General features: G+C 40.1%; 1 protein-coding gene across 1 annotated transcript in view; it reads left to right on the top strand.

Moving 5' to 3' along the window:
* Positions 1 to 21,719, top strand: part of fam135b (family with sequence similarity 135 member B) — a 113,964-nt gene that overhangs the window by 67,654 nt on the left and 24,591 nt on the right. The window contains 6 exon segments of the mRNA XM_036575334.1: positions 845 to 915; positions 3,532 to 3,705; positions 5,101 to 5,227; positions 19,151 to 19,304; positions 20,800 to 20,849; positions 21,219 to 21,374. Of these exon segments, the coding sequence (XP_036431227.1) occupies positions 845 to 915; positions 3,532 to 3,705; positions 5,101 to 5,227; positions 19,151 to 19,304; positions 20,800 to 20,849; positions 21,219 to 21,374 (732 nt within the window).

The following is a 21,719-nucleotide window of genomic DNA, read 5'->3' as shown; positions in this document are numbered from 1 at the left end:
GGTTGACCTGACATTGATTGGGCACTGGGTTCTAATGACACTTTTTGGGTGAAATGACAGCACATTATAACAGGCGACTTTGTAGCCTACTGTATATCACAGTGACATAGTACTGATGAGGTGACTTAAACTTTATGGCCAAAAGTATTTGGACATGTCACCTAATTATTGTGCTCAGCCACTCATATTGCTAACAGGTATATAAAACCAAACATACAGCCATGCGGTCTCCACAGACAAACACTAGCAGTAGATTGGGTCTTACAGTAAAGTCAACCTTACAGTAAAGTGTTAACAAAAACAGCTTAAAGCTACATATTGCAGCTTCAAGCTGACTAGAAATAGTGGAGTGTTTGAACTCTCATCAGCTGTCCTGTCATTTGTTTTTCGATCGGATGTTTGATTAACAGTTAACATCATAATTGCTTTTGGAAAGTTAATTAGCTAATATTGATTACAGAGGTGATGTAGTATCTACAATCTATATATTGGAAGAATAGATAAATGGTCATTCCTTTAATGACCTGTTGGCATTTACAGAAACGATATTTCAAGTTTGTTGGTTACACTGGTAGTTTCTGGTTTAACCAGTAATTGATCTGTCCATTCTCCACCCTACAATTGTGTTCTTTTTTATAGTTACTGTTTCGGAAAAGCTTTACATTTTGCTTTCAGTTATTTTAATAAAAGCTGAGTTATGTGTTGTGAAATGGAAATTTTTGCTCGTTTTTACAACAGTAGCTATAAAAGAACATATTTGTAGGCAGAGCATGGACAGATCAATGGTCAGTTTGACCAAGAGCTACTAGTTTGATTGACAGTTGGTTTGTTTCTGTTTGTGCAGGTGGAAGAGGCACTGAGTGAAGTGGATTTCCAGCTCAGACTCGACCTGCACTTCACGGATGTGGAACAACAGTATGTACTGCTGCCTTTACTGACCTTACACTGCAACCTTCAGACCTCACACTGCAGCTTCTCCATGCTCAGACTACCAGATTTGATAGTTATAGATTGCAACCTTCTAAATGTAGATACAAAAGTGCTGATAGTGTTCAATGCTAATGTAGTTATAACAGCAGTCTTTTAAACAAGTCTGACAGCTCTGATTTCAAAATTAAATGCATCACAGTCAGTGGGTTTCAGTGGGTGGGTGGAGGGAAGAAAGAAAGTACAGCAGAGTTTAAAAATAATTTATTACAGTTACAGTTTACAGTAGTGGAGAAACAAAATGAAAATTCCTACCCTAAACCAAAACCGAAATTCAAAACACGCCTGGTCGAAAAGTTTTACATTTTTTATTGTATATATCTTTATATTTTATTTGTATTTTGTATTTTATTTATATTTTATTTTATTTCTCTCTCTCTCATTCTCTCTTTCTCTCTCTCCAGTCTCCTGTTTCTGTATAAGCTCTTACGATCCTACGTTTTGTGGCTCCAGCTCAAAAACTGTCACCAGTGAAAATGATAACACAAAAAAATTGTATAATAACAAAACAAAGAACAGAAATGTGGTTTCGTTAAGCCATCTTAAACACTCACACACATCCTCAGAAGACACAGCCTTCACCAGATTTTGTCGGATACTCGTCAGATTCTCTTTCAGTGCGCTCACAATCATCAGATTCGTCCACAAAATGTTCTTTCACATGGTGTGTTGCTGTTACACATTTCTACCAGAGACGTCTCCAAATCCACAAATCTTACATAGTGCAGCTTTATGATCAAAATATGGACATATGCATTGAAAATGCATTAAAAAGGGTTGCATTTTACTCTAGTGCAGTGTTCGTAAATCTACATGACATACATAAGCCTTCATCATGAAATGACATTGTCGACGCGACAAGTGACAAACCCATATAAACATCTATAAAGGCTTATGGCGATAAGCAACGTCTGTCATATAAGCTGCTTTTATCCACTTTGATGTCAGGTGACAAAACGTCTGTCAGGTTGTGTTGATTTTTTTCAACATGAGGTTTTCATGACTTTTTTGGGTGAAAACCAAAAGACAGTTCTTAAATTAGTTTTTTGTATAAATGTATTTTTATTTTATTTGTTGTTTCCTCTCTGTGTTCTCCCTGTCTCTCTCTCCTCCTCTCTCTCTCTCTCTCTCTCTCTCTCTCTCTCTGTGTAATGAGTGGTGTTTGGTGTTCAAGGAGTACGGTGGTAGTGACCCAGGGGGCAGTGGGACAGGAGGACAGGGTGAATGTCCACTAATGAACCGTATCACTCACAGCCCCAGATCAACAGTGCTAGTTTACAGTCACAGCACATTCCCTCACACACACACAAGCTTCCATTCCCAGTCCTCTAACCGGAGTGAAAGTGGACCAATTACAGCAACAGCTCATTCCAAACTATTCCCAAAGCTCTACACATGCTAATTCCCAAACAAGCTCCAAATGAGGGTGATTAAACTATCGCACAGTCTGTACCAGCGCTGCCCAGAGTGTGGCCCACAGGCCAAAAGCTGATGTGTGAGAACATTAGATTTGGCCCACTAGAAAGTTACCACAGCCCTTTTCTACCTCCTCCCCAAATGGGATAAGAAACATAATTATACTAGACATAGCTTATTATAGTCTTATTTTCCTTTGAAAGTTATATTTTGGAAGTATTATAGTAAACAATTAGGGATGCACTGAGATGGGAATTGTGGGCTAAGATCCAGTATTTTTCTATGCTGATGCTAATGCCGATACATAAACATTTATAAAATGTAGAAACTGGAAATACATCCACCTGGATTAGCATTACAGAAAAATATAACATTTATCAATAGAGGGTTTTAGCGCAGCAGCCTAGCATCACCTAAACAACCTGCTTTTCTAAAGTACAGTAAATGTCATCAAATATCTCTTTAAAATGCCAATCAAATCTAAACATACAATACAGATATTTTTCTTAAAGCTAAAATCTGCTGTACTGGTGTGATCTTTATCATTGTACATCCTTAAGCAAAATAGAATAATATAAAGCTAATTTTCGTTAAAACTATCTATCGTTAAAAAGATAGAATCACTGTTTTCAATAATATAAAACCAATTTGGCTGCAGATAAATAATAATATGAGAGTCCTGTAAACAAATCAGTAATCAAATATCAAGTGCTGTGGTTTAAAAGCTATTTTTAATGTGTATATATATATATATATGTCAGGTCTTGGGTATTTGTTTTTCTGTCAATCTCCTTTTTTGTTCATTTTTCTTTAACTTCGTCATGCAAGTGGATTATCTTATATCTAATCTCCTCAGAAACGTCTCCTGAAAAATCAGTATCATTGTACTATATCTTGTACTTAATGGCTGTTTTGACTGGAAATTAAATAAGCAAAGGGTGCTTGTCTCATTTAGGATTGATTTTTTAAATGGTCTTTTTTAAATTAGGGGGTTTAATATTCAAAGAATCAAACAGAAAGAAAGTTTACAGAGCAAATATATGTGTACTGTGCAGTGTTCAGTCATAGATTTCCTGTACATGTACAGAAAGAAGGCCCTCTTACAGGTGTCTGCTGTGTGTGTTCCAGGTTGGCTGATATCTCCTCAGTGCCTGTCATCAGCAGTCGGACGCTGGGTCTTCATTTCCACCCTCAGAACGGCCTGCACCATCACCTTCCTGTCATGTTTGACTACTTCCACCTGTCCGTCATCTCCATCACTGTCCATGCCTCCTTAGTGGCCCTGCACCAACCGCTCATCAGGTAAACTCCGCCCTTCCTTCTGCCAACCAGTCACAGAGCACTCAGGGCTAATTAATGCCTGTACCAACCACAGATTAGCTAGCTGCACTCTGTCTGATGTAGGGCTGCACATATCAAATATTTTTATTTTTAAATGTTGTATTGAATATGATGTTGAATGTTCAAACATCCCATAGAAACAAGTGCAGCAGTAGACACCACAGGTTTATCTGTATACGGTTCAGCTCTGTTTTTCACTGTTTTTACACAATAAAGATATTTTAGATTTACTTAAGTTGTTAACCATGGTTCTTTTTTCTAATTATATAATAGTAGATGCTAAATATATACAGTAAATAAACAAATATATGTTTTCTGAAACATCTAATAAATATAATCCACCATGTAAATGCCATCTAGCCAAGTTGAGTGTGTTTTATTTGTGATGCAGAAAACAGATTTTACCAAAATATAGTATTTTAAAAATGTAACTGTATAAATATCAGGAATTATAGCTGAGTTAGGTTAGATAGAGTTAGCATCGGTACTCAGTATCGGCCGATACTAAAGGATCAGGTATCTGTATCGGAAGGGAAAAAGTGGTATCGGTGCATCTCTACTGATAAACAGTTAATTTCCGTAGGAAATGCTCATCTGTGGAATGGAATTTTGCCCAATCAGTGCAGCCTTTTTGAGTCTTGGTTCCTCTCAGTGGTTCTTCCTCATGCTGTTATAGAGTTTTTTCTGACACTGTCTCCCTCAAATAGGCTTATTAGGAGACTTTACCCACATTTCTGCTCAACCTACTTTGTCGTACAAATAAAACAACAACAGTAACATTCATCTGGCCATAGTTAGGTATTTAAACTAGCTTACTAGGGAACATGCAGATGTCTGCATCGTAATGCCTTTGTGTTACATGCTGCTTTAAAGTGCTGACACACAGCATGTGCAGATCAGCATTTTTAAAGGAAGGAGTACTTGTGATGCTTATAAATGTCTGTTGAGAGCTTACAGATACCTTTTAACTTGACAGTTGCTTTTTGAGTGGCTGGAATTAGAGCTGGCAGGCCAGTGGATGTCTCCATTAGGGAAGACATTCTAAAACAAATTGGCCTACTGGTGTTTCATACCAATCAGACAATGGTATTTTGGCTGCATTTCAGCAAAACGCTTGAGCGCTCTTACACGTTCCCCTCATAATGTCTTTTTTTGCCTAAAAGGAATCACTTTGAGCACACGTAGCCCTAATAAATGGTTTTCTGTGCACTGGCCTGATGAATCTCTGTGCCAATACTGTCGACTAACAGCTCCGACAGCCATTTAACTGATTAGGGACAAGAGCATTGATCAGCCTCGAGAGGGTGATGGTCGTTTTTTTCTCTCAGTTTGCATCTCTCTCCTCTCTTCCTGCAGTTTTGCACGCAGTGGTAAAGGGGCGTGGCTGGGGAAGGGCTCTCCGGAGAGCGAGGCTGCGCCCTCTGTGATGTCTGTGGAGAACCTGATGTTCGGGGCCGGATACTGCAGACCTGTTCTAACTGAGGTAACTGTTTCTTCATGCGTTAACTGCCAGTATGCTGTCATTCTGTTCATACCACAGTTAGTTCTGACCACAGAATCTGGGCCCTGTTTCCTTAAAGTATATTTGTCCTAAGATGCTTTTGGAGAACACCTCCCTGATTGGTTAAGAAGCGTTCTACCCGTGCCGTTATATCTCATAAAATCACCAAATGTGGGTAGTAACAGAAAACATGTAACAGCGTTACGTAAGCAGGATTAAAAGAAAAAAAAGTAACTGTAAATTCTTTTACAGTTACAGGAAAGAAGACAGTAATCAAGTTAGTTGAGTGACCCTTATTAGTCCCACAACGGGGAGATTTCACCTCCGCATCTTGACCAATTCGTGCAGTGAAACACCACATACACACTAGTGAATGCACACATATTAGGGGGCAGTGAGCACACTTGCCCGGAGCAGTGGGCAGCCCTATCCGCAGCACCTGGGGAGCAGGTGGGGGTTAGGTACCTTGCTCAAGGGCACTTCAGACACGTACTGTCAGCTCAGGTTCCCTAACCTTGTCCAGGGACTTTTATTGGTATAGCGTGGTGCTTTTGTCTGAGCAATGATTTGAACCCTAGTCTGCTGCATAGAGGTCAGTGGAGTTACCCACTACACGATGGTTCACTAAGGCTCTTTTATTAATGAGATGAATGAGGTGAAAAACCTTTAAAAGTTTTAAGAAGTGTCACATAATGTTCTGTACCAAAGGTTCTCTACCAATTTAAAGGTTTCCCTGAAATGTACGTCCAAGTCAAGAACCATTTAGGAACCTCCAAGCTAGAGCTATAAATAGGGCCCGAGAGAGAGAGAGAGAGAGAGAGAGAGAGAGAGAGAGAGAGAGAGACACAGACACAGACACAGTGGAGGGAGGATAGATTCTTCTGTTGACTCCTGGAATAGATAATTAGGGCCGGTTGAAACAGGCAGTTCCGCTGGGGAAATGAGTTGTGCTCTCGCAGATCTCTTATTAAAGTCCAATTAACCTTCTGGAGCTGCATATCCCAGCTCAATACCGGAGCCAGAATCCTGACCCGGAGAGTGTGCCTGACCCCTCCTATCCTGTGTGTGATAGTCCAGAGCTGAGGGGCATTCACACTCATTCTGCTCGAGACCTTTAGCTGTTTTGTAATGGCACCGGGTGTAATTGGCTTTAGACCCAGATTAAATATGAATCCTGCAGACGAGAGTTGAACAGTGGACATCATCAGAAGTGCTTTAGCTTTTTTTTCTTGTCAGCAAATATTTAAGCTGTTTTCACACCTTCGATTTGGTTGGTTTTACACTGCAGTGGCTAAAGCATACCAAATTGTACATGTACACTGTTAGAAATAAAGGTTCTGTCAGATACAGGTACAAACATGTAAATGTACCTTAAAGGTCCAACAGTGGTTTTAAGGTCCAATTGTGAACCTTTAATAAGTTTGTCCAGGTGAAAAGTTTGTATTTGTACCTTTTAATAACCGAATGATTTAAAACAGAACAGTAAAATAAAAGCCTGGAGACGAGACGGGGTGTGTGGAGTCAGTACAGCTTAGAAATATATTTACAGTGGATTATAGTACAGTTATGTTCCCTGACTAAAGGTACTGAGATGGACCCTTGAGGGTTCCACCCCAGAGACAAGAGGGGCACTGCCCCAGTGACAGTTTAGTACCTTTATTTCTGAGAGTGTAGGTTTTTATTGGTCAGACATTTTGCAGGTATACAAGCACTGTTACTCTCACATTTGCCATCATGAAGCTAAAAACAAATTGAGACACTTAACATCTGTGTGTGGAACAGTTAAAGCAATAATCATAAAGAATGCTTAGTCTCTGCTGCTTTATGATTGATTGGTTTGCCAGTTTGAATTCTATATCGATGTTTGTCCAGAAATAAATTATTTAATTGCTCGTCAGTATTAACAGCAGCTCGTGCTGCAGGAATGATGTGAACATCTGTAATTTGGTGTGGACCTCATAAAAACGCACTCCCACCAGCAGCGAACTGAACCTGGGGTCAGTTGGAAGCACAATCTTTGGCGGACCATGGTTCAAGTGTTTGGTGTGGATCTAAATACTGCTGGAGTGTTTACACCTGTCAGAATAAACTGAACTAAGGAAGCAGTTTGATTGGTCCGCACTGAACAGGTAAGAAAGCGGCCTTGAACTTTTAAAAGTTTACGCCTGACATTAAAATACAAAAGTTTGTAGACACCTGCACCTAAGGTGGTGTTAATAGGGGGTTCGTTCCTCCTTTGCTGCCGTAACAGCCTCAACTCTTTTGGGAAGGCTTTACACTAGATGGTGGAACATTGCTGTGAGGATTTGATTGAGCATTAGTGTGGTCAGGTACTGATGTTGGATGATCAGTTCTAGATCACTCCAACTCATCACAAAGGTACTGGGTGGAGCTCCATCACTCCAGAGAACACCATTTCAGTGTTTTATACCCCTCTAGCTGACGCTTGGCATTGAGCAAGGTGACCATAGGCTCATTTATGGCTGCTCCATTCTGCTGGTCAGTACTGTCCTATGGAGATTATGCAAGCTGTGCATGCACAGTTAAACTCTTGCTTCAGCACTTGGTGCACCTTAAAGTAGCTGAATTCACTGATTAGAATGAGTGTCTTTGGCCATATAGTGTACGTCTTGGGTGATCCGACCATAAGTGTTGTGTACAGGTTTGAACGGGGTCCTGTACACATTGTGACCACTTTAAAGCCGCCTTCGGAGGTTGTCGAAGATGCAACAGTTGTGTTGGTGAATGTTAAAGTGTCCTGATGCGTCCCCAACAGCATCAAACTGCTGCCTTAATCAACTGCGTCATCACAGCAGAGATGAATAGAGCGGCATTGTTTCTTTGTTTTGCTTCTTTTCATTGTTGTCAGCGCAACCGAAAAACACTCCTCACAATGCACCACAATCTGGCCATGAAAAAGAGTTTATATTTAGTGTATTTGTCAGTTTCTAGATGTTTATTTTTGGTCTCGGTATTTCGTGTTCTGTCAAATCAGTGTCTCGTGTTTACCTACTTGTCAATAAAAATGTGCTAATCCGTGCGCTAGGAAGTGCGTTCTGGAGCATGTTCACCTTTAGAAAGGTGTCGTCTGTTTGACTCCTTAGCAGTCCATGAGGTCTAAATGTATATGAAAGCCCATTCATGTGCATGAGCGCACAGTCGTATGCAAAAGATTGGATGTTTCTAGTGAAATTACAAAGATTTTAATGCACAGATTTTGTTTATTTGCTGAATTTAACATATTGGAAGAATAAAACATAAAATGTGGCCTGTGCAAAGTTTGGGCCCTTTTTCTATTTTATTTTTTTTATGTTAAACTTGCAAATAAATAGAAATTTAGCGCTAAAAATTAGGATATTTAAGTAGATAATGTGCCTCTCTTTACCAAGAAAATCAACAAAACTTCATTTAACAGGATGTGTTCAAACTTTTCTATATGATTATGAAATTGAGGGATTTTTCTCAACGCAGTTACAGACCAATGTAGTCAAGTCAAGTCAAAATGCATTTATAAAGAGCTTTTTACCACAGGCGTTGTCACAAAGGAGCTTTACAGGAAGTCCAAGCCCCCATGAGTGTCGCCAGTAACAACAGTGGCAATAAAACCTCCGTAAGAGCAAGAGGAGAAACTTTGAGGAACCACGACTCGAAAAGGGAACCCATCCTCCTCTGGTCAAAACAACAACACAACAAGAGCAAAATGAACAGAGGATAAGATTTTACAACTAATATACAATATTAAATATAGAGAAAAAGAAAGAAAGAAACCAGCCTTTCATTTGACAGAAGCATATAGGTAAACCAGTGATAATTGATGACTACTGTCAGAGGCCTATCAGAATAACAATGAGAAACAGATCTGTGAAAATCAGTCACTGTTAGCAGTGAAATCCAGTGACTACTAGAGCTTAACAATGAAAACGAGGGTTAAATCCATGATCAGTGACTGTGAGAGGCCCATCATGATGATCTGTTAGTATGAATGTGAGAGGAGCTCAGTGTTTTGTGAGGCAGGTGGAACAACGTCTGTGATTAAATAGTTTGAGTCTGCGCAGCAGCAGAATCATCAGGTGGGTGAGTGACATACAGGTGAGGCTTTCTGCACAAAATTGGACAGGAGGAAGCTCCGTGGTGGTCAAACTGGTCCAGAAAGAGGGTGAGCAGTGGGCACCCAATCATGGCAGATGAGCAACAACATCAGACCGCACAGGATGGGCAGTTGTTAGTTGTGTTTGTAGTAAATGCGCACAGTAGCCTTCATCCAGTCACAGAATCTGACCCACTCGAGCCAGTAACAGCTGTCCACTTGTGATCTGATCCCTCGAGATGGATGTTAATACCAGTAATGTACAGTGCCACAGAGTTTTAGTGGAAAGGGAATCATGTACATTTTATTTTCCAGTCTAAACATGTAAAATCTTCCCTCTTTAGTATTTCGTTTTTTCGCTGTATGAGGGGGAAAATGGGGCAAAAGGGGACTGCAGTAATGGTAGGTCTCTTTACTTGTTTTTAATTGGAGAACACGTAGCTCCTCCTTCTCCTGATGACCTGATTGGGTGCGTGGTTATTGCTCGCCTGCGGATGGTTCCATCTGAGCAGTAAATGTTAATGCGGCCCCTGTGGGCTCAGTGTGGTTCCTGTGTTAACACCCCCCCTGCAGGGTGCTTTAATAAGCGCAGCGTTTAGGCCGGCTGGGGGGAGGGTGGTGGTGTTTGATCACAGTAACGAGCACAGCCTTAACAAGCTCAAACCTGCAGGAGTCTCTCTCTCTCTCTTTCTCTCTCTCTTTCTCTCTCTCTCTCTCTATCTCTCTCTCTCTCTCTCAGACATCCACGCTATCCCCTCTAACTCTACTCTCCCTGAACTTCTTAATTAAACATTTTCATTCTGAAGAGCAAAGCCTATAGCTTGTGGGGTGGAATATTCTCTGTTTCTCTGTTTACACTCATCCATGTTGCCATTAAAAAAGAAAAATAAACAGGATTTCAACACTGTAGACTCTTAAATCTGTGTATCTGTCTAAAACCCCTTAAATGCAGGCTTATTACTTATTTATTAAAGGCGATTCCACTATTTTTTCTGCATAATTCAAGATTTGAGATGTAAACAGAGTCATTCAGAGTGGTTTGGTGTGAAATGATTCACTATAGAGAAACTTACAGACTCAGATTTCTTTACAGTGGTGCTGATAGGAACCAGGGGTCACAGTGTTTACAACACAAATATACTGGAATACAAATATGTACAAATGCATATACAATACAAATATATTCTGGTGTCATTGGGAAATCATTCATCAGTAAATTGTAGCATTTCTTGTGGTGTCCCACAAGGTTCTGTTTTAGGGCCTTTTCTTTTTGGATGTTACCTCTAGGTAAAGTCATCAGGAAAGATGATTTCAATTTTCATAGCTGTGCTGATGATATGAAATTATGCATGTCCTTCTGAAAACCATGACTAGATTGATAGGTTTGCCAGTTGCTTGTCAGCTATTTCTCAGTGGTTGTTGCAAAAGTTTCTGCAACTAAATCAAGAATTTGACTTCATCACATTCTGCTTTCCTTCTCTCTCTGTCTCTCTGCTGTTCTCTCTCTCTTTCTCATTCTGTCTCTCTCTTATTTCCTTTTTCTGCCTTCCTCTCTTCCCTTTCTTATTCACACACACACACACACACACACACACACACACAAGGGGCAGATGTGTGTGTAAGAGTTGTAACCTGGCTGTAAGATTCCTCTTCAGCACTTTTTCTTCTTGATGATGCGTCATTTCTTTCCATCTCCTCCTGTCTCCAATCCCACCCTGCTGCCTTTAGAGCCACTTTCACCACATCAGCTAAATATGTGGAAAATAAAGTTGACTAGCTCTTTTTTTACTATTAACACTGAGTGCATTTCTCCAGAGGAGAGTCAGATACTTCCTTAATTGCTTTTACCCACAGTCTGTGTCTTATAGTAGCTGACAGAAGATAATTCTGAGAAATTAAGAGTGAGTTAGAAAGTTTTAGAAAAGGATGCATAAACATACACTGTCAGAGAAAAAAGGTACTAAATGTATACAGGTACATTTTTCATTTGTCAAGGTACAAACAATGCAAATGTTCCCTCAAAGGTACAACAGTGGTCTTAAGGTCCCTCTATGTATTTTACATAAGTTTTTTTTTTTTCCTCAGGGAAAAGTTACACATTCATACCTTTTCATAAGCTAATGTTTAAAACAGAACAATAAAATAAAAGCCTGGAGACGAGACGGGGTGTGTGGAGAGAGTAAAACTTAAAAGAGTAAAAATATTCCTGCAATGGATTATGGTACAGTTATGTTCCCTGACTAAAGGTACTGAGATGTACCCTTAAGGGTTCCACCCCAGTGACAAGAAAGGTACCACCTCAGTGGCAGTTTACTACCATTTTTTTCTCACATTTACCTCACATTTACACAGTTAGCCCAAATGTAGTCGATCAGCCAATATATGGAGCTTCTGGAGCTACATGGCTAATGTGGCTAACAGGTAGTGTTTGATTATACCCATCTATTAGCATAGTGCTAACTGCATGCCTAAATCAAGGGTCTCAAAATTACAATCCACAAACCAGGTGGTCTTTTCAAAGGTGGGCTGGTTGGAAAATGTGAGAGAAAAAAAAAAATCAAAAATGTATTTTACCTACATGAAGTTTCTAACATTTTACCTTAGATGTCCCATATTTCCCCCCAAGTATGACTTTTAATTACCTAACATACACATTAGCATCTTAGTCAATGTTTAATAGCAATTCTTCTGTCACCACAAACTACAACTACCACAAACTACTACAAATAATTATTAATTATCAGTGGTAGCAGTAGTGTGAATACATAGTGTTTAATAAATATTTTAGTGTTCAGTTAAATCAAGTAAACTTACATTTAACAGTAGAATTATATTAGACTCTTATTGTGATAACTGCTAAACAAAATTGAAGCAATTGTGATTGAGGAGTTGGTAAAGGGAGGCAGTTGCTCTGCATTCTCAGTAGGTTTGTTTGATAATTCCCTTCGTTTCTAAATTCTGACATGCTGTATCTACTGCTCTATCATTAACCCCTTAAAATCCCAGGCTTATTACATACAAAGACTTGTTATTCAGTAACTACAGGGACTGCAAACTGGCTGAGCTATTCTTAGAGTGTAGTAGTGTGTAAAAAAAATGTGCTGGCTAGCTGGTGGGCTCTGGCGATTTAAGGGTTAATTAATCTGGCCCAATTACAGTTCTTGTCCAGCCCACCAGATGAATTTAAATTCCACGTTCTAAATTAGAGTCCAGTTGTAGGCTGTCATTGACCCATTTGCAGTGTGATGATTGGTACAACACAGCAAAGAACTGCTTAGCAATCATCTCTAAGCTGTAAATTGAACTCACCATAACAGACCTGCAGTGAGAATGTCGGTGGCAGTAAATTACTCTGAATTATTAGATGTGAATTTTAGGTGAAATTTGTTCAATCACAGATTGTTCATTCATATAAATGATGATTTATTAGGAGTAGTTGATGTGTTACTCGTCTACCAAACTGATTTCCTTTGGCCCACTTAAATAAGTTTGACCTCCCTGTCTTACAGTTAACCAGTAACTATTACACTGATCACGAAACTGCTGGCTCTGGTTGTCTGATTTCCATCTAAGTAAAGTAATTCATTTCTGTCCTGCTCATGACTTTATATTGTGTAACTGGATATTCCTTACAGTAATAAAGAGATTTGTACAGTTGAATGAAGTCGTATCACAGTCGTCTCTGTGTCTTCGCAGTGCAGATTTCTGTAACTCTCTCATGTGTGATTACGGGAGAAGTGTGTCTCTGTGAGTTTCACCCTGCTGAGAGAAATCAGTGTGAACTCTGCCACCAGGAGCAGATGTCCACCAGTTACACCACTTCCCATCGTGCACTGCAGCATGGCGTCTTCTGCACACCCAGATAGTGTCCTCTCTCACAGCTCAGTGTCCAGCGAAACAGCATGTTTCCTAAAGAGTGTATTTGAAATATTTTCTTTTTGCTTGAGCCCTATGAAAAAGATCTGTAGTAACACTGCAGGACTTTCCACAGGATTCTCAGAAGAATCATGCAGTAAATTCAGACAATTATAGTAGTTACTGCAAGAGTATTTGCCAGCTATGTTTAGCTAACTTTGGTTGTACTGTCAATTCAACGAGTACGTTTACATGCACTTAATAATCCGATTATTTCCGGTACCGCAGTCTGTTTTCACACATGCGCAGACTCAGAAATCAGAAAGAAATCAGAGTAAGAGTTTACATGCACTGAGGAATCTGATTACTGAGCTAAAATCCAGCTCTCTTCATCAGATTTATTAATCAGATTTCTAGATCGGAGTATGGTGTTTACATGACCATTTGAATAATCGTATAACTGCAGAAATCCGATTATGATCGGATTATTAAGTGCATGTAAACGCTTCAACTTTAACCCAACTTACCAAATTCACACTGTGTTTGTTGCCACACAATATGACTGAAATCTAATGACTATGGAAAGCAGGCAGCCTAAATGCGATATGTCAGATAATTGTGATTAGGTCAGTTATGTAATAATTGCAGCAAGACTAGATTAAAAATCATATATTAGTATTAAAGTGTTATACAGCGCTATAGATATAGTATTGTGTTGTATTCTTACACTATTATACTGTTGTTCTTTTTGTAAGGGCGAAGTGGTTTAAGTACCTGAAAGTTTTGAGAATCAGTGCTATAGAAGTCATGATAATAATAACCACGCTGTGTAAAAGTCAGAGCCCAGCCTTTCGTTAATTTAATATGCAGTTAAAAACAGCCATTTAGTACAAGGTATTCAGGAAAAAAGCTGAAATATACATTTTACAGAAAATTACACAGAAGTCTCAACAACTAAATATAATATCCATGTTTTCAGTACTCAGTGTGTCACTCTTCTCCTTTATTCCAGCTTTCACTCTTTTCAGGAGACTCACTTTCAGCTTCTCAAAGAAACCTGCAGGGATATTTTCCACACCTCCAAAGTTCAGTCTTAGAAGCTGGTTGATCATTTTCTGAAGTAATCAAACCCATTCAGTGATGTGGAGGTCTGGACTCTGGGGTGGTCAGTCCGTTGTTCAGCTTCTTTGTTTGATGTGTCCGTCTCCTTTTCTCAGTGAGGTTCTTCTTGACAGCTACACATCCTTTCAGACCCACAGCGCTGAGTCGTCTTCTCACAGTGGAAGGATGGACAGAAACACCTGTGGATGATTTTCAGATCTGAAGCAGCTTGATTTTCTCCTCTCTCTCAAAGATGAAAGCTTTAAGTGCTGTTTATCTGATGGGGACAGTGTTGGTATCTACCAGGTCTTCCAGGTGGTTGTTAGGAGCCCCATTTTCTCTGTTTTGAAAACTGTTTTTTTTTCAGTTATTTTCTTTTGACTTTCTACTTCATTATGCAAGTCCATTATCTCGTATCTAACATCCTCAGAAACATCTCCTGGGAAATGAATAACTGTTTTGACTGGAAATTAAATAAATGAAGGGTGCTCCCTGACTTTTCTTTATATTACACTAAGGATGAGTTTACTTTGTGGATGTAATGACATGTTGCTGTGATGTATATGTGAGGTATTGTGGTGCAGAGGTTGAGGATTTTTTGGCTGTGCAGGCAGCTGTTAGAGAGTCTTGCAGAGCTTGCAATTACCGAGCTGTGTGAGTTATGATGAGAGAGCTTTCTGCTTTTTTACTGCTTTACAGGTAAATTACAAAACACACAAAATCACACGCGTTCCAAAGCACATGCATGCACTTACATGCCCACACACAGTATGAGCGTGTGTAAACGGTGCTGTGTTCCACCTGATGCCTCCCTAACCTTAAAGGGGAATTCTACCAAATTTACAGAATTTCTGCATAATTCAGGGGTTGAGGTGTAAACAGAGTCATTCAGAGTGGTTTGGTGTGAAATGGTTCACTGTAGAGGAACTTGCCTACTCAGATGTCTTTACAGTGGTGGTGATAGGAACCAGACGTCACAATGCCTACAACACAAATACAGACATTTTATTTTCTACCCAAACCACTTGTGAACCTACATGAGTCTTCTGAGATTTTCAGAAAAATAAAATCAGAAAAAATGTTTTCTTTGCCTTTTGACTCTCTGCATGTACCTCTGCTGATTAGACGAACTACGCACTGGACAGTAACTGAAAATACAGGACTAACTTGAGGAGAGCTTTGGACCCTCTAAGGCTAATACTTTAAAATACATCGAATTACAGTGGCTGTTTTTTTCATTTGTTTATTTGTTTTTATTATAATTATCTTGTTTTTATACTTCAAATGGGTCAGTTTATTCATTAATTTATCATTTTTAACTGCTTAATCCAAATAGGGTGCCTGGGATAGGGTTACCGGGACCTACTCCTGGAGTCAGGCCTTGGGGTAGTGTTTCTCCGCAAGTGCCTAGTGGCCAGGAAACCCACATAACCCAGCCCGGGCTCAGCTCAAAACGGCAACATGGGGGCCCCATGTGGGCCCACCACCCACAAGGTCCAGCTTTGCAGTGCTGTATAGGCGGTGGGAGATAGTAGGGGGGTCCTTAGTTGCACAGACAGTAGATATTGCTGTGTTGTAGTGGCCTAATACAAAATGGGTTTAAATACTGATAACACAAACAGTTTGTTAATAAACAGTATGATCAGCAATGGGAATTGTGGGTAGGACCCTCTAATAAACCCAAATTCAGGCAGTGTGGGGACACACACTGTCTACAGAGCCGCCTGCTGGAGGAGAAGGGATACTGCAATTGGCATATTCGTGCAGACTCACTGTTGATAGTGATGAGCGGATCTCTCACCCTAAAGCCACACAGTCTTAGATAATCATTTAATGTAGTTATAATGGAGCTGTTAGATAATTAAAACCTTTAACTGCATTATTTTATGTAGTTTAATTGCATTTGTCTAAATACTTTCCACTTACAAAAGTGTCTGAATACTTGTTTCCCTTCACCGTTTCATTTTCTGTTTTCCCTGATGCTGAAAAATTACTTGTTTCTGTTTAAGTGCTTTCTGCAGGGCTCCTTGTGGGCATTTCACTGGTGGAAGTTGACCCATTGAGTTGTTTTATTAATGTAATCAAATAAAACAGTTTAAATCAAAATATAATAAAATGTTTTATTCAAATAATTTAAATAATTTTACTTTTGTTAAAAATAACAATATTTATTGCTTTACTGAAGGATGTCCGAAACAGGCTGAAATGGCATGTGACTGTGAAAAAAGCGCTTGATGGCTGTTTTGACTGGCTCTGAGACATCAGGTTATCAGGTTATTAAATGAAGAGTTGATTAAATGAGAGAAATTTGCTTTTTTAATTGTATGTTGTCCTTAAAGAGTTAACAGTGCTGTCGTCTGTTTAGGAGAAGTCATTTAGAAACTGTGGTGACCACAAAAATACAGTCTTTAGTTAAGTTAATCAGATGACGTGTTGAGCTTCCACCACTGAGAGTTAAACACACACAAACACATCAGTACAGTTTTCCCCAAACAAACACTGTTTGTATAATGTTTGTTTGTTGCGGCTGCATATGTGAGCGGCTACTTCCTGTCACCAGGACGTCCAGAGGTCATTCTTCTTTATTGAGCAAGTGCCACGTACTCACACACATACACACACACGCACACTCACACACACACACACACACACACACACACTCACGCACACACACACACACACACACACTCACTCACACACACACATACACACACATGCACTGGTGTGTTTTATAGTTGTGCTCTCGCTGAGTTTAGAGCTTTCCTCAGCTTTTGATCTCCACACTATTATCCTGCTTCAGACCAACTGGACTCACTCACTCACTCACTCTCTCACTCACACTCACAGCTAGAGTGACAGAACACCATCCACACGACCAGTTACCTAACAGAGAGAGAAAGAGAGAGAGAGAGAGAGAGAGAGAGAGAGAGCAACTGCAGAGAGAGACGAAGGTATACTACAGAAAGAGAAAGAGAGACTACAGAGAGACTGTAGAGAAAGACAGGGAGAGACTGTAGAGAGAGAGAGACTACACAGGGAGAGACTATAGAGAAATACAGAGAGAGAGAGAGACAGTACAGAAAGACAGAGAGACTGTAGAGAGAAGACTAGAGTAATAGAGAAAGAGAGAGACAGAGAGGGAGAGACTGTGGAGACACTATATTGACAGAAGGACAGAGGAAGAGAGATAGAGAGATGTAGAGAGAACTGTAGAGAGACAGAGAGAGATTAGAAGGAGACAAAGAAAGAGAAACTATAGAGAGAGACAGAGAAAAGGAGAGAAACTATATAGAGAGAGAGAAAGTGTAGAGAAAAAATAAATGTTACTGGAGAAAATGTAGACATTAGATTTAGCAGGACAGTTTATTCATAACTGCCACAAGATCAGAGAAAAAAAAATATATATATAACATTACATATGTTCAGTTCTGTAATCAGTATTTCTGATTCCTGATATTCAGATATACAACTTAATTGTTCATATTTACCTTATTGTTTAATATGTTTTAGCATTGTAGGGAGAGAGACAGAGAGACTGTAGAGAGAGAGACACAGGTACATTATGTAGAGAAAGAGAGATAGAAAAAGAGATAGAGCGAGAGAGTCAAGACCAGTTATTGTAGTTTTTGAACACTGCCTTTTTTCACTACTGGTATTCTGTTTTCTTTTAATTCTCCACTGTCGCACCCCTTGAGGTCCAGCAGGAGACGGTCATTAATGTGGCCTCTGCACAAAAAAAGTCCTGAGACTGAAAGAGACGACAGGCAGAACGCTTGTCAGTCCGACTGGGCTGTTGGAACTAAGTTTTCTATAACATCATTTATATCACTGTAGCTTTTCTGAACAATGTTGCGGTCATCAGTGTGTGTGGTGCTGGTACGAGGGTATCAGATACAGCTGTGGTTCTGGAATTTTTACACAGACAAGATTAGCCCCGTGGTCAGAAACTGACCGCTAATGAAGGGCTAGAGCACATGTGTGAGGCTTCAGTCTCTGCGGGCCAGAACACTGCAGACTTCAGCACCCTGCCTCATTAAACATGCCTGATTCAGCTCATCAGCTAATTAGCAAGGCTTTATGAACTGAATTCAGAGTGTTAGGTGAGGTTAAACACTGATCTCCACAGCACTTTGGCCTGGAAGATCCCCTGTTTGACATGCCTGGGCTAGAAGATGGCTAATGTAGACTGGGCATCAGCAGACGAACTGCACTCTCTAACTGCGCACCAGCAAGGTGGTAGGCGTTTCCGATAAAGTGGCCTGTGAAAGTATATCCTTTGTATTGATACTTAGCCATGGGTTACGGATGGTTAAAGTGCCACGATCTTCCACCGATTCTGTGCTGTGATGCTTTCAGAGACGCGCCTCTGATCTTTGTGCTCACAGACATTTTCCACGACATTCAGGAACTGAAACAGTCAGAGATCACAGCAGCAGCGTGCCTGGATGCATTCGTCTGATCGGATAATGAAGAGAAGCTGCTGTCTAAATGTGGCCTAACTGCGAATGCATGCATTTTCTCTGATTTTTCTAATATAGTGATGATGGCTGCACTCCAAAAAGCAGCTACTGTTATAGACATGCTGCCCTGTGGTCACTGCTAGGAGGGAAGGATTTGGGTTTTTCATATAAATGTTTATGGCTGTGTGTTCTGTCAACCAGCGTCTTCAGCGAAGGTGCGCGATGCGTTTGTGTTATTTAACCCGAGAAGACCCACATTTGTTCAGCGTTTTATGAAATCCTGCTCTCTCCTGTTTTGACGGAAATGACAGGGCAGAACTTTAAGAGGGGACAGTAAAATCTGACCCCTACTCACTCTGTGTGTGTGTGTGTGTGTGTGTGTGTGTGTGTGTGTGTGTACAGGGAAGTTTTTACGTGCCTTCAGAGAACTGCCTGCAGAGAGCTCATACGTGGCACCGCTCTCTCTGTCGCCTCCTGCTGGCCGCCTATAAAGGACTGCGCTTCTATTACACGGCCCTGATGAACGACGTCCCTCAGCTGCCGCGTGTGGAGATAGGCACGTTATCCACCTTCACGCAACACAGACACAAGGACCACACAGCAGAGAGCTGCTCAGTATTGCACTGTGAGGTTTTTAGTAATATGTCATTGGGCAGTAGGTAGTACTGTAGCGGGCAGTGTTTACACTGAATGTTTGTTTTTCATAGTTTTAAACACATGTTAATCTATAGCTACCTTTACATGGTGAAACTTTGTATTGCGAGTTGCCTGCAACATCGTTTCAGTGCAGCGTGACAGTTACACAAAGTACAAACTCAAAAGTTGCACACAATGCAGTTAGCCAAGTTAGCCACTCATATTTTTTGGTAAGCAGTGCCATCGTTGCAGAGTCACTGGAGTGGTGTATTTCTGTATTTGCCACATTTTTATAGCCTTCATATAACACTAGTTTTTCCAGCTGTTATTGCTGTTCTTTTCTATACCTACACTTAAAAAAGATGGTTCTTCAAGGGTTCTTGAATAAAGGCAGTAGTTTTTAGGTGATTCAGTGAAGTGCCTGCAGAGAGCTCATACGTTGTACCGCTCTCTCTGTATATGAGTAGAGCCATTGCATGCTTAAAAGGCTCTTCAGATGATCGGAGAATGTGTGGGATGTGGTTCTATATTGACTTTTTGTGAAAATGGTTCTGTATAGCACCAAAAAGCGTTGTTCTATTGTTGCAAACTGGTAGCGCAAACCTTTTTGTGCTATAAAGAATGCTGAACCTTATAGAACACATTCACAATCAATCTGAAGAACCACTTCACCACGCAAAGAACCATTTAAGCATGAACTGGTTCTATATGGAACTCATGGTTCTAAATCGAACCATTGCTTTTAATAAAGAACCCCTGAAGAACCATCTTTTCTTAAGTGTGATAAATGTGTCTTTTATCTGTGTATCAGTACTGTATATTTCACTTTTAAATTTGTTCTGTTGTTGAAGGCTGGCTTTAACTGTGATGCAACTTTAGTTTCTTGAAACCTGCATGAAACTAAATTGCACTTGAGTTGTGTAATGTAAAGCATCCTGCAACTCACTTGAAACTTAGTCGCAACAGTTGCAGTTTCATTTAAAATATGAACAAAAATCTAACCTGTATTTGAATTTAAACGTTTGAACAATAATCTAAATCTTATCTTGAAATAAATGGTTTTAACAAATCGTTGTGTACCACAGTTGTTGGCACCTCTTGATAAATTCTTGTGAATGAAATTGAACTGAAGTATATTCCCATTTATATTTTTTGTTTTAAAGTTCACCTGAGTGATTATGGAGACTTAAATGGTCAGACCGTTGATTCTGTTCACACAGTTGTTCAAATATTGAATAAAGCATCCAAAAATACATTTTATTTTACATTTTACATTGGAGAAGTTATTATATCAGCACAACTGAAAAGATGTGACATATTCTGTTCATGTCCATCTGACTGAAACACTTGAGTGATCTTTTTTAGCGTGCTTATGTTCACTTGTTTAAAGCTGAATTGTGTTTTTCCTCCTACAGAGGACCTGCTGATTGAGGAGACACTGAACAAGCTGACCATCGAGCTGCAGGTTTGGAAGCTTATCTTTAAAAGGTTCGGTCAGTGACTGATGGAGAGTGTTCAGCTCTCTAACAGCAGCACTGCGTCTCTGAAACGTAGAGGAGTCAGAGCTGAAGCTGAGACAGATGTGGTGCTGTTTCAGTGCTTCTCCTCTGAGCCTTTAAAGAACTGAAGGGTTCTGCATTCAGAACTTTAATCCAGTCTCTAAACAGCTTCATGTGGATTTTATTTTTCCTTCTCGTTCCCTCTTCACATCTATTCTAACTGCCTGTTTCTCTCTCATCCACTCTCTTCTCTTTTTCTGTCTCTGTCTTTCTCACTCTCTCTCTCTCTCTCACTCTCTCTCTCTCTCACTCTCTCTCTCTCTCTCTCTCTGTAGTTACAGAGTGGTCATGAGAAGGTGGCTGAGCAGATAACGAGAGATCTCTCTCAGCTCTGTGCGAAGCTGGCGTCTCTTTGGGCTCAGTTTTTGGAGGCTGCCGTCCCAAACCCGCAAATCCGCACCCACCTGGCCCAAGAACATCACACACTCAGGGTGGGTCAGCCTTGTTAGAACGCACTAACTGGCAATAGAGCTGTTATAATCATGTTATACATGTGTAATAAGCAAGGAATAATCAGATTATGAGCATTGAATTCAGTCAGGCTACATCTGATGCTATTGTTCAAACATCCATACTGCTTCTAGTGCAAAGGTTTGAGTATCAGCTATGCCATGTGCCTTAAGGCACCATTCAAAAAAAGCTCACTTATCTGTCCCATGTACCTTATGGCAAAGAACTTACTAATATATATACTTTAAGCACCATTACAGTCTCTACCTTAGTTTGACTATTTTCCGTGGCCATGCTTGCCTGGGTTCCTCACTGTGCTCCTGACT

Source organism: Colossoma macropomum, unplaced genomic scaffold (genome assembly GCF_904425465.1).
Source record: "Colossoma macropomum unplaced genomic scaffold, Colossoma_macropomum, whole genome shotgun sequence".
Taxonomy (NCBI): Eukaryota; Metazoa; Chordata; class Actinopteri; order Characiformes; family Serrasalmidae; genus Colossoma; species Colossoma macropomum.
Note: the sequence above shows the minus strand (reverse complement) of the source record. Positions and strands in the feature narration are given on the sequence as shown.